This window comes from Solanum dulcamara, chromosome 5, assembly GCF_947179165.1.
Source record: "Solanum dulcamara chromosome 5, daSolDulc1.2, whole genome shotgun sequence".
In the NCBI taxonomy this organism is placed as follows: domain Eukaryota; kingdom Viridiplantae; phylum Streptophyta; class Magnoliopsida; order Solanales; family Solanaceae; genus Solanum; species Solanum dulcamara.
The window spans coordinates 6,321,647-6,335,511 of record NC_077241.1 but is presented as its reverse complement, the minus strand read 5'-3'; the positions used below and the strand labels follow the sequence as shown (position 1 = coordinate 6,335,511).

Sequence of the window (13,865 nt, the reverse complement as noted above, 5' to 3'; positions counted from 1 at the left end):
ATATATCTATGAGGCAAAAGGTGGTGATGAAAATCCAAAAGCCTAGTTGTTGCACTATATATATATATATATATATATATATATATATATATATATATATATATTAGAGCAATTGCATTTTGTATATGCTCTACTTTAATAAGATTTGACTTTTTTCTTATTTGTAACACGTGGATACTATTAAGAAAACAATGTAATTTAATTATTTAGGTCTTATTTATATGGTAAAGGATTTATATTCATTAATCAAGAGTTTATAAATTAATTATTGCAAATGGCATTAATTTAATTAAAACTTTTGTGCATGGTTGTTGTCCCATAAGAGATTCCTTTAGATAATTCACTTGCATATGCATGCGCTAATTGCTTTTCCCGTGCTTGTTCTTTTCCAAAAATATCGAGTCAAAAGCATATTTATAGTATTGTGGATTTTAACATTTTATACATAAACTATCAACTATGTGAATTTTCTCCATGAATTATCATCAAATATTTATCCCAACACATCTTAATTATCAGTTGTTTATTTTTTTTTACCTGAACAATGGTGAACCTCACTGGCGCCAAGCGTGAGGGAATGCTATATGTTTCGTAAGTTGTCCTTTAGGTAGGAAAAATGAACAACAGATGTGTTTTAATAAATATTTGGTGAAATTTCAGGTAAGAAACTCACATTCGACAGTTTAGGTATGAAACATAAAAAGCTAAAATACTTTAAAGTGTGTTTTTGACGCTTAACTTTTTAAAAAAAAAATAAAAAAAAATACCCGCTGGCTTGCCGCAAATAAAATTGTAACGCAATAAGGGGGAAAGGTAGAATTGTTAATGAATTTCATCGCTAGTCTATCATTGAATTGCTGTCGCTAACAATTATTTTTTATAAAATTTATCTGTCACTGATTGTTATTTCTTTTAATAATTATAGCTATGCACATAAAGAGCTAACAAGCAATTAGAAATCTTCAAAATCATTGATGTATTTCAACTTTAAAATATCATGTACGATAAGCTAAAAGTTCGATCATGGAATTATTGCAAAATCCCAATAATCTAATAACCCACCCAACTATGGTAACTTTAGTCTCTATCATAATAATCTCAAACACTAAATATAATTGGTAGAAATGTGACATTATAATATTGTTGTTAGAAAGTCCTTTTTGAAGCACTAACCAACTTTATTTCATATTGTCAAACATAAATCACTAGTATAAAAATATCTTTCTTGATAATGATTTTACCAAATCAAAAAGGAATTATTCTCTTAAACTATAAGCCGCCTCACATAATAATTAAGTTGAATTTAAGCATTAAACATAATTAAAGAACGATTAGATTTAATATGAACAGAGTGATTATTCCTCATTGTAGGATAAACTTTGCAATATGGTTGGTAGCACTTAATATATCCCAAATGAGGAGTTTTTATAATAACACAAACATATGTATAATAAATTTAAGATCACAAATTTCAAAAATTATACATATAAAATGTTACGACATATTTAGAACAAAATTTCAAAAAAAAATATTCTGAGTTACCGCTCAAATAGGGATAATGTCTACGTATATATACTCTAAACTTTATTTATGAGATGAAACTAACTAGGTATGCTATTGTAAATTTTACGCCAAATAAACTATAACAAACAAAGTGAAACCGAACCATTAGAAAAAAAAATGAAATTGGTCGCGAACATCTTCGTTATTCCGTTACTAAATTGCTCATACACTACAACAAATAATGGATTTTGCGGCTATAATATAATTATTGTCACTATATTATATTTAGCGGAAATAATATAATCTATATATTTATAACCAACACTCTATATAAATGTCGTTAAAGACTTTAGCAATTCTCTAGATGCAATGACATTAACTCAATTACTGCATAAACGTTTTTTACAACAATAAATATTATCGCTGATTTTTTTATTATTATCACTAAATATATTTTTTTAATATAAAAATAAATAATAGAATCTTTTTATAATGTTATTATATAAATCTGTTTAACTATAAAATTCCTCCGTCACTAATGTCTATTCATTTTGGTAATCGTAGAACAAGAGTGCAACCCATATTACAATGAAAGAGATTTGGGTGCACGAGTAATACATGTGATTTTTACACCAAAAGTTAGTGGCTTGATTCCCATTTGGAACCATTTTTTCAATTTGACAATGGATTTTAGACATAAGTTTTTGGATTCTATTTTCCTTTGGGGCCACTTCTTCTATTGGTGCATTACTAATTATTTTTTTACGTCTAAGTCTTTTCAAAGTGCTTGGTGACCATGATCCAATTTTCAGTACATATTCTTTCTTAGGATAAAGAATCAATTATACTTCTAAACTAGTGTAGTGATTTTGAAGGTCATTTTTAGTATTTTTTATAAAATGATCGTTTTATCTCTCTCGATAGTTGTCTCTAGTCATGTTTGATCAGTATTCGAAGATTTTGTGAAATTCTTTGAAAAGTTAAGGTTTCTGGAAAGATTTGAATTTTGAAGTCTTAAGTTGTCAAATAGTGATATTCGGTGTCATTCGGAGATCCGATGCTTGGAATTGAATTTCGACATCTCTGTTGGATTCAGGGGATGATTTTAGGTCTGGGAGTGGTCTCGATTGAATTTATAGAGGTCCCGAGCATAATTTGGTATTTTGAGGTTTAAAGCTGATTTTGTTGTGACTTGTCGGGTTTTGGGTCAAGGAGACCTCAAATTTGAATTTCGACGATTCTATTGAGTCTGGAACGTCGAAACTAGTGTGGTAGCATATGAGGTTTATGTGAATGGAATTCTGAACGAATTTCGAAGGTTCTTTCCGTGACTTGTGTGTGTGCATAGTATTGCTATCATCTGGTACACTATTACTCTTCGTGTTCGCATACCCTTTTGACCAGGTTCGCAAAGGGTCAGCTCGTTGACCTTCACATTCACAGAGGGCCGTCGCGTTCGTAGAGCTCATTCCACGTTCGCGAAGGGTCCATCGGTGTAGTCATTGCGTTTGCGGGCTAAGTTAGCCGCAATCGCGAAAAGATAAAAATCCCTAAACAGTGACTTTCTTCCAAAGTTGGGAATTAGGTCTCTTTTTCCTGCATTCTTGTGACTTTGAAGCTCGTGGAAGGCGAGTTCAAAGAGGTTTTTTTTGGAAAACTATTGGGTAAGTGATTTTAAGCTATAATCTTCATAACCCATTGATAATAACTCATTTTTAACATCAAAATCAGTGTTTTTGAATTCCAAAATTTGGGGTTTTGGTTCAAGAACTTGAGTTTGATAAATTGATGATCATGAGTTGAATACAACTCCATTTTTGAAATGGTTTTCACCAATGAATTTCAAATACTTCAAAGAATATTTTTGTATAAAATTTTTCAGATTTAGACCCATTTTTGAAATTGAATTTTTGAGCCTTTTTGACCTTTTTTTCCGCACTTCATATTTTTGGTATCATTAGACTTGATTTTTGATTGTGAATCATTGTTTGATTAGATTTTGTCAATTTGGAGCGTCGATGTAAGGGCAAGGCCCAAGTTTTGGAGTAGTCGAGGTCAAGACTAAGGCAAGTGAAATTCTAAACCTTCGTTAAGCTTTATAGAACTTTATATTTTCTTGTTACGTGCGTTGGGGAGTAATGAAATCCGGATTAGGATTAAATGTGAATCTTGAATACTCTTAAAAGATGACTAAAGAGTAATAAAAAGGAGATTTGATGAATGAAATAGTGTGTTTGACAAGATTGATATTTTCGAATCAATGTGATAAATACACTGTACTATTCTTGATATGAACGGTATATTGTATTGAACTTCATCATATTCTCATTGATTGCATGAGAATATTCATATGCATTGGTTCTAAATATCAGTAATGAGGTGCAATTGATGATTATGCCGATGAAAAATAATTTCAGCTAAGGTCTAAATGAAAGAGAAAAATAAAGAGAATTCGAGGGATGTGTCACACGCCGTGATTGATACTATATGACATTCAAGGGACGTGTCACACACCGTGGTTGTTACTATATGACATTCGAGGAACGTTCCACACACTGTGCTTGTTACTAAATGATATTGAGGGTCGTTCCACATGCCGTGGTGGATGCATGGACACGCATTCATCTTCTCATTGGGCATTCATACTATTGTGTAGTTGTGACTGATGTACATATTATACTATTGATGCTTATCTGGTCTACCTGAATTGTGAGATGTACCTTGACTTACATTCTATATAAGTTATAGACTATTAGGTTGGGATGTTCTGCTTGTAGGTTGTAGGTATGGAGGTTCGAATGGCGTCATAGGAGTACTTATTTCTATTTAGCTTTATATGTGTTTAGTGATTTGCTTGCTAAGTACCGTATTGTTTGGTACTCACTCCTTTTTATCTACACTTGTGTAGGTTCCGAGCTTAGGCAGTGATTCAGTTTTCGATTCTTCATCCGAGGCTTTTTGGGGAGACTTGAGAGGTAGTTGTTCAAAGCTGGCTATCTCCCTTGTTCCTTTTTATTATACTTTATTCTATTTGAGAAATAAAGACATTGAAACTTATACTATCTTTCATTTCTGTTGTATTAGAAGTTTGTTCATGTGACAACCAGTCCTTGGGGTATTGTAGTTAAATAAGACTTCCTCTTTCATATATATATATATATATATATATATATATATATATATATATATATATATATAATTGTTTGTGGTTTAGGCTAACTTGTCTGATGAAAAAGGATAAGTGCCATCTCACTCAAATTCCGATCATGACAACTAGGGTGTTGACGGCAATTGTCACTTTTTATAACTTGAATAGAGAGAATATACCACAAATTTTAGTGTTTGGTAGGAAAGGAAAATGTTTTTTATGAAAAATAATTCCTAAAATGTTTTTCATGGAAAATACTTTTCTAGAAAATGTTTTGTTGGAAAATAAGTGAGTTTTTTACTTATTTTCTAGTGTTTGATATGTAAAAAAAATAAAATCCCACAATTATTATATGTATGTGTTTGGTCTCATGTTTGGTTGACTTAAATATTATGGAAAATATTTTCCAAATCAACTTATTTTCCTTAAAATTAAGAAAAATTACTTATCTGAGAAAGTAAGTAAAACATTTTTTAAAACTCTTTTTCAACCTCGCACCTCAACTTTCCACCCTAGCTCATGTTAGGTATTGATATTTAATACAAATCCGGGATCTAACTCTTGATTCTCGATTTAAAACCCGACTCCCAACTTCGATTAGAGACCCAACTTTCGAGTCTAGAATTCGACCGGGGTTGGATCCCAACTTATGTATTGGGCTCAAGGTCAGGATTTTAGGTCAAATCCCGAGTTAAGTATCAGGGTTAGTTTTTGAGTCAAGGGTCGGGTGCGCATCTTGGATTGATAGTTGGAGTCGGCTATCGGGGTTTAGTGTTGGGATCAGATCCTAGTTTAAAGTTTGGGTCAGGTCTTGGTTTAGAAATTGTGTCTTCCTTCAGTAGTTGAGGTCGGGTCTAGGTTTGGAAGTCGGGTCCAAGATTGAGAGTCAAAATTTGGGTTCCACATTAGATATTACGATCAGGTACGAAATCAGAAGTGGGGTCTCAATTAGAAATTCGGATCCCAGGTTGAGAGTTGGGGTCGAGTCTCGATTTGAAAGTTGGCTCCATGATCTAAAGACGGCGTTAGGCGCTACATTAGGTGTCAGGGTCAAGTCTCAGTTCAAAATTTTATGTGACGACCCCCTCTCTTGGGCCCACATATTCAGGTATTGTCTATGCCAGGGTCAACTAGTTCATCCCTTCCTTCACTCTGCAGGGCTTCATGGGAATCGAACCCGGGACCTTTGGCTTCTTTAAATCCAATCTCAGGGGATCACCTTTCACCAGTTGAGCTAAAAAAATGCCTTTTTTATGACGACTCCCTCTATGTCAGGGTCAATCAGTTCATCCCTTCCTTCACCCTGTAGGGCAACTGGTGAAAAGCAGTCCCCTTAGGTGGGATGTAAAGAAGTCAGAGGTTTCGGATTTGATTCCCATGAAGCCCTGTAGGGTGAAGGAAAGGATGAACTGGCTGACCCTGGCATACACAATACCTAAATATGTGGGCCCAAGAAAGGGGGTCGTCACAGTTTGGTCCTAGATTGGGAGTTGGAGTTGATCTCGATTAATAAGTCGGGTCCTAGTCCAGGAGTTGGGATCGAGTCTTGAGTCGGGTGTTGGGGTCGAGTCTCGCATTGGGTGTCTGGGTCGGGTCCTGATTCAGAAGTTGAGTCTCGATTCAAGTCTCAAGTCGCAATTCAAAGTTGGATACTAGGTTAGGTGTCGGGGTTTTGCCTAAGATTGGATGCCGAAATTGAGATTGGGTTCCAATTTATATGTCACATCCTGAGTAAGATATCGGGTTAAGGTATAGGTCAGATGTCATGGTGATATCTTGATTTGATCATCGGGGTTATGTCCCAGTTTGAGGATCAGGGTCTAAGTTGAGTCCTAATTTGAATGTCTGATCTTGGATTTGAATTGGGGTTAGATCCCGGGGTAAAATCTCAAATCGAGTGTCAAGATCATGTCAAAGTTTGGGTGTGGGGGATCAAGGACAGGTTCAGTTCAAATGTCGAATTTTAGGTCAGGAATCCAGGTCAGGTCCTAGGTTATTTTGGGGTTGTGTCCAAGTTTGGTTATTGGGGTCAGGGTTGGGTCCTAGTTTGAATATTGGATTCTGAATCAGGAGTCGGGATCAAGTCTTGGATCAAGTGTTGGGATTGTATCTCGAATTGATCACAGGGGTCGTGTCTTAGTTTGTGTGTTAGATTCGGGTTTTGGATCAATTATCGGGGTTAGTTTCCAGGTAAGAAACTACTTTCCTAAAAAGTATTTTCTACACTTTAGCAATAACTAAAAGATCTTTTTTGGAATTTTTTTTTTCATTTACCAACCAAAAACTAGAAAGTATTTTTCAAATTTTTTTTTCACACACCAACCAAAATGAGAAAATAAGTTAGAAATTAACTTGTTTTCTAGAAAAACATTTTCTAGAAAAATATTTTCCGGGTGGGCGGGATGGGGTGGGGATTGGTGGTTCAAGGGTGACAGGGTTTGGGATGGTCAGGGGAGGGGGTAGGGGTGTTGGGTGGTTTGAAAAGAGATAATAAACTTGCATTGTCGCTTATGTAACTTATTTTTCCTACTTAGATTAAGGAAGTCATGCTTCTCATTTTTTAAGAACTTGTCTTTTAAGAGAAAATATTTTGACCAACCAAACATGAGAAAATTAGAAAATGTTTTCCATAAAATGTTTTCCTTCATACCAAACTCTTTACATTGATTAGGGAGATTTAGGCGTAAAAGACTTGCACCTCAGTACTTAAGTCCTGAACAATGCAAAATAATCTTCATCCCCAAAAATCTTAAAAAGACTTTTCACCCCCAAATTCAAAGTCTTAAAATACTTCGAGTGTGTTTGGTATTAAAAAAATGTGTGTTTGGTATGAAGGAAACAAGTTTTCACGAAAAAATATTTTCCAAGAAAATAAATAATATTCTTACGTATTTCTTGTGTGTGATTATAAAGAAGAAAATATATTATCGCAAAAGCATATATAATCTAGATAAAGTGTGTGACACCAGACCTAGACCCTCACACTTAATATGAAATCTAAACATGACCTGACCCTGACCTGGACTCGAGATTTGACTTTACCACAACACGGACTCATGACACCATCCTAACTTTAAACCTGACCCCAACTTAGACCTTGAATACAACCTTGTATCAAAACTAGATCCTTAACCCAAACTTGGTCGTCTAACCCTAAACCAAGACCTAATAATCGATTCCATCCATGACTCGAGACCCAGCGCTGACATAGGAGCTAACCCCAACACTGATCTCAAAGTAAGAAATGAGACTCAAACCTGATCCAGGATCTTCTCTGGACCCTAATCTAGAGCTTGGAATATAGTATGGTTAAGTTTTGGGTCGGGGTCAGATTTCATGTAAAGGTCGAGAGTCATGTCTCGGTCGAAGTCGAGAGCAAAGTCCTTGATCAGTGTCGATTGAGAATAGGGTCCTAGGTTAGGGTTAGGGTCGAGTCTCACATTAGGATCGAGTGGCAAGTCTATGTCGTGAGTCAAGTCTTGAGTCTGCTTCAAGAATCGATTCAAAGTCGGGAGTTGGGTCCAATCTCAGGGTGAAGAGTCAAATTAAATCCCAAGTTGGGGTCGGGTTTGGATCTTGAGTTAAGGTTGGGTTCAGGAGTTGGATCCCGAGTGTTAAGTCTAGTTCGAGGTCAAGAATCAGCTCCCAGATCGAAATCGGGATCGAATTCGGGTCAGGGTGGGAAGTTGGATTTTGGGTAAGGGTTGGGTCCTAAGTTAGGGTTGGGGTGTAGAGTCAGGATCGGAAGTCTTGTCTTGGGTTGGGATCGGGGTTGAGATGGAGTCCTGGGCTAGGTTCGAGAGTTTGGAGTGGGGTCTCGAGTCGGGGTAGAGATTTAGGTCTTGAGTTGGTTCCTCGATTGGGATTGGGTGGTCATGAGGTTGAAAGAGAGTTTTGGATAATGTTTTACTCTATGTCAGGAAGTCATACCAAACAAATGACTTCCTTCATACCAAACACACCCTTTAATATTTTTGAACATAACGTCTAATTTAAAATTTGAAAATATTTCAAAAGTTAAATCCGAATATTCAAACTAGGAATATTAAAAATTTAATTTCAAACTTGTCCGAACTATAACCTACCTTTATTTCCTTTGTCAGTTGTACTTCACTATAACCGCAAAATTGTCACAAAAAAAATTAGGGACAGGCATATGGTGTATAGTATTATTGTATTTTGTATGGTATATGGTATATATTTTAATTAATTTTGATATTTGGTATGGTATTTGATATTTAAAAATAATATACCGAAATACTGAATACCATACCGAAATATATAGTTACATAAATAACATATATATATTATTAAAATACTAACAAATATGCAACTTAGTATTAGTATAAACTAAATGTTTAGAAGTTGAAACTTTGACTACTCTATTTTGATTGAAATGTATTTTAAATGTAATTGATTAACAAAAAGAGTTGGTTGTACTTTCTTTTGAATATATATTTCTACATGTGTAATATGTTAGTATAATACAATTGAAACATGTTTTTGAATTGTCGAAGTCATAATATTCTATTATATGGGTATATATTAATTGAAATTGAAAAAATTATGATTATCGATTTACCATACCGCAAAATATCAAAATCGAACTTCAAAATACCTAATCATACCGAATTAAATTGATATAATAATTTAAAAAATCGAATACCAAAATTATCGTAGCAATATTTTAAATACCGTACCATACCATATCTAGTTTAGACCAAAAAAGATCTAACTCCTAGGACGACACAATGATGCAATTATTGTTTTGTTCTTTGAAAAGTAATTCTTCAAAAAAAGTTATAAAGCGGACAGTTAGTCATGTTTTGTTGTAAAATTTGAAAAAAAAATAATACTTTATTTTCAAAGTAAGAAATGATATTCGATAATTCGTTGAATTTGGTCATGAATATCAATTAAATGATTTTTAATTTTTTCTGAGTAATTTGGAGCAAAAACACCTTCTTTTTATTATTTTTTAAATTCTTAAAAAAATTGGAATTATATTTTCTGGAGTTCAACTTCATAAAGAAAGTTAAAAAAATTGCACTGAACTCCTAAAAATTTACATTTGTTCCACCTCCCAAATTTCAGTAAATATTTATTTGATATTCGATGTTTATATTAAATTATTTAAATTTATTATACTTAAGTAATTTAAGATGATGAGAATGCATGTTATTAATCGTTATTAAAATCTATAAAAAAAAATACATATCATGCTTCTATTAATCTTATCATAAATATTGGATGCGAGTATGTTTTAACCCAAATTTACGTCACCACGGAAGGATTATTCAAATTTAGTCGATATATATTGGTTAAATATTGTACGACAAAAGTTGTTTTTTTTTTCCTCCCCAACTTTGTGTATAAAATTCGAGTGTAGAGGCAATAATTTTATAGTTTTTTTTTATTACTTACGTTATTTTTTAATTAAATAAGTAATACCTAATTGGTTTGAATTGGTTCAAGACATACAATTAATTTCACATTAATTATTCCATAACTTTCAATCCTTACTTGGTCTCTTGAGTGACTTTTATTAATTTTGATATTTTCTATGATCTAGAAATACATTCTGTAACTCTCAAACAATCCAGACAACAATAATACATTAAATTTTTATTTTTTTTAATACAGAATTCATACAAGTACAATTTTCATTAAAATGGGCAACCATCAAGTACTACTAATTAAATGTTTCCTGAATCTGAGTGAAAGTAACTAATATTATTCCTGTATGATATAAATTGGAAAATAGTTTATTGTGTATTAGTTAATTAAAAGAAGAAATGGTAAACGAGGGTCATAACAATAACATTACTTAAATATTGTGTTGGTTTGATTCTCTTAACCAGAGGTCTCGAGTACTCGTCCATTTAGGTACGGAGTCGCTTTTATTAGGGAGCACTTTACCTCTCAATATGAAATTTTTCGACGCGAATCCAAATATAATCGATCTTCAATATAAATATTGAATGAAAAAAAATAATTTAGAAACCACTTGTACATGAATCTTTAAATTGTTTCTCACCTAATACTTTGGCAAAGTTTGAGTAGTCTTTGTAACACGGAGTCAAAGAGTACTTTTTGCAACGCTCATGAAATGGTTTAAAATTTTTATCTAAGTGGGAAAACAACACAAAGAAGGAAACAAAGAGGAAAAGGTGAGGAAATAAGAAAAGAAAAAAAGTGAGTTGTGGTTGGTGCACAAACAACAATCTTTTGGACCTATATATAATCCTAGAATATTATACATAATTCTATCCAAACTTGATTTCCATTCTAAAACTAACAAAAAACCTAAAAATCTTTAGCTCCAAGAATGGGAAGTTTATCATTTGAGAAGGTATAATTTTTTTATACAAAACATTCATCCATTCTTTTGTAGAATTTCCTCCGAACAATTTAAACTTCGATCCTTATTTCTTTCTTCAAGTAGCAAAGCCTAGTTTTCGCTCCCTCTATTAATAGAAAAAAGATACTCATGTTATCGTTTCAATAACTCATAGGACTTTCCTCACCTCCATCTTTGATTCTTTTATCATTTTTAGTCATTTGCATGGTTCTTTAATTTAATTTAATTCTATACATGTATCTAAACATTATTCTTTTTTGTTTGTTTGTGATATTTTATAGGATTTTGAGCCATCAGCAATCACTCCAAGAGGATTAGCACCTCCTGGATTAATTGTAAATGGTGATTTTAGTGAAATGATGAGACTTAAGGTGTCATCTACACCTACAACACCAAGAAAAAATTTGAATCTTTCAGTGACTGAGCCAGGCAAAAATGATGGACCAAGTTTGGACTGTACATTGATGAATTATATTGATACACTTACCAAACGTATCAACTATCATATAGGTAATTAATTATTCTTATTATCGAGTTTAAGTTCTATATATGGATGGTATAAAGAATGTTTACACTAGTCGATCACTTATTACATAATTAAATTAAGTGTTATCTATAATAATTTTTTTAGTAAATTGATGACAAAGTTGGCATGCACGATAAGTCTTTGATCTATAGATTGGCAATTTCTTTTTTTGGAAACTTTTGAGTAGTTGTGTACTTTTAAATAGAATTTAAGGTGCATACTTTTCAAAAGGGAAGGGACAAAATTGCTATCAGAAGCAGTTTTGGGATCCTAACTAAAGTAGTCAAAACGGACCAGCTCAATTGATGCTGTCAAAATGGACTAACTCAATCGAAAACTAAACACTAATTCTTTTTGGCACAAATACTATGTATCTTAATTAGTACAAAGTTTAGGATAATATTTTATTTTTATTTTTGCTTGTATGAATTTTCAAATGTTAAGCTGTTGATTTTTTTATTTTTTTTCAGGTTATCCAGTGAACATATGTTATGAGCACTATGCTAATTTAGCTCCACTTTTGCAATTCCACTTAAATAATTGTGGTGATCCATTTCTTCAAAATACTGTGGATTTTCATTCAAAAGATTTCGAAGTGGCTGTTTTGAATTGGTTTGCAGACTTGTGGGAAATTGAAAGGGATCAATATTGGGGTTATGTTACAAATGGTGGCACAGAAGGAAATTTACATGGCATTTTGGTTGGGTAAGCATCAATTTTGACTAATTTCGTGTGATGTTTTGATTCTCGAGAGTGAATTTAATTAATCTTCGTAGTAACAATTTAACTTTATTCTTGTAGGAGAGAATTGCTTCCAAATGGAATTCTATATGCGTCAAAAGATTCTCATTACTCAGTGGCCAAAGCAGCAATGATGTATAGAATGGAATTTGAAAATATTAATGCATCTATAAATGGAGAGATGGATTATTCAGATTTGAAAGCAAAATTACTTCAAAACAAGGGCAAACCAGCAATAATTAATGTTACAATTGGTAAATATTTTAATAACTTCACATTTTTTAATAATTATTAATGTCTTACACATTTTCTAATAATTGTTATTTTAACTATAGGTTCTACCTTCAAAGGAGCTATTGATGACCTTGATGTTATTCTTCAAACACTTGAAGATTGTGGCTATACACAAGATCAATTTTACATCCATTGTGATGCAGCACTAAATGGACTTATTATCCCTTTTATTAAAAATGTAAGTTTTTTTTTCTTACTTGCATCTTAAGAGATTTAAGTATATCCACTTAAACATAAAAATAACAACATTTGTGATTATGTTTTATAACAGATGATCTCTTTCAAAAAGCCAATTGGAAGTGTTACAATTTCTGGTCACAAGTTTTTGGGATGTCCAATGCCCTGTGGAGTTCAAATAACAAGGAAAAGTTACATTAACAACCTTTCAAGAAGGGTTGAATATATTGCTTCTTTGGATGCTACAATTTCTGGAAGTAGAAACGGATTGACTCCAATTTTCTTGTGGTATAGTCTAAGTGCAAAAGGTAAAATTGGCTTTCAGAAAGACGTAAAGAGATGTCTTGACAACGCCAAATACTTAAAAGACCGTCTTCAACAAGCAGGAATCAGTGTTATGCTCAATGAGCTTAGCATCATAGTTGTCCTAGAGAGGCCTCGTGACCATGAATTTGTTCGTCGTTGGCAACTTTCTTGTGTGAGAGATATGGCACATGTTATTGTTATGCCAGGCGTCACTAGAGAAACTTTGGATAGTTTCATCACTGATTTGCTTCAACAAAGAAAAAAATGGTACCAAGATGGAAGAATAAGTCCACCTTGTGTTGCAGATGATATTGGTGCTCAAAATTGTACTTGCTCTTATCACAAAATTGATTACATTATCGCTTAGAAAGCCATGAAGGAATTGCTACAGATTTCGTCTTCAACAACATGGCATTTTGCAACTGTTTATGACTTTATTTTTTTATTCACATATACAAAAATTGTATTCTACATATAGTCATGTTACTACTATACCACATAAATCAATACCTTGAAACATATAATAATATTTGGAGAATAAGTTTCAGTTTTCGTACGATTATTAGTCTAATTGCAATTATAATTTTTTTTTTCTATCTCCATACAAATAGAGTTGTTGTAAAACTTTCTCCAAATGTGTCACGTATACGCACACACAAATTATAAATTATATGGGCTTCCCATAGGGCTTCCAACCATGTGTATTGACCATCAAAAGGATGAGTCTTACTTTTGGATTTTACAAAAGGTTTTCAGTTGTTGGTATCCAATTTGAGTTTCCAAAGGAGGAGCGTTGGTAACTTTTCGTA

At 32.9% G+C, this 13,865-nt stretch overlaps 1 protein-coding gene across 1 annotated transcript; it reads left to right on the top strand.

Moving 5' to 3' along the window:
- Window positions 1-10,916: 10,916 nt before the first annotated feature.
- On the top strand, window positions 10,917-13,612 carry LOC129890378 (histidine decarboxylase-like). Its single transcript, XM_055965939.1, has 6 exons — window positions 10,917-11,003; window positions 11,294-11,522; window positions 12,009-12,243; window positions 12,340-12,533; window positions 12,615-12,751; window positions 12,845-13,612. Exons 1-6 carry the CDS (start codon window positions 10,980-10,982, stop codon window positions 13,421-13,423), a joined length of 1,398 nt encoding a protein of 465 aa, XP_055821914.1. The 5' UTR covers window positions 10,917-10,979; the 3' UTR covers window positions 13,424-13,612.
- Window positions 13,613-13,865: the final 253 nt, after the last annotated feature.

Excerpts from the sequence above, each read along its gene's own strand:
- LOC129890378 (XM_055965939.1), top strand. The coding sequence starts at position 10,980 with ATGGGAAGTTTATCATTTGAGAAG. Across the intron at positions 11,004-11,293 it reads GAAGTTTATCATTTGAGAAG|GATTTTGAGCCATCAGCAAT; the intron begins GTATAATTTTTT and ends GATATTTTATAG. Across the intron at positions 12,244-12,339 it reads TTACATGGCATTTTGGTTGG|GAGAGAATTGCTTCCAAATG; the intron begins GTAAGCATCAAT and ends TTATTCTTGTAG.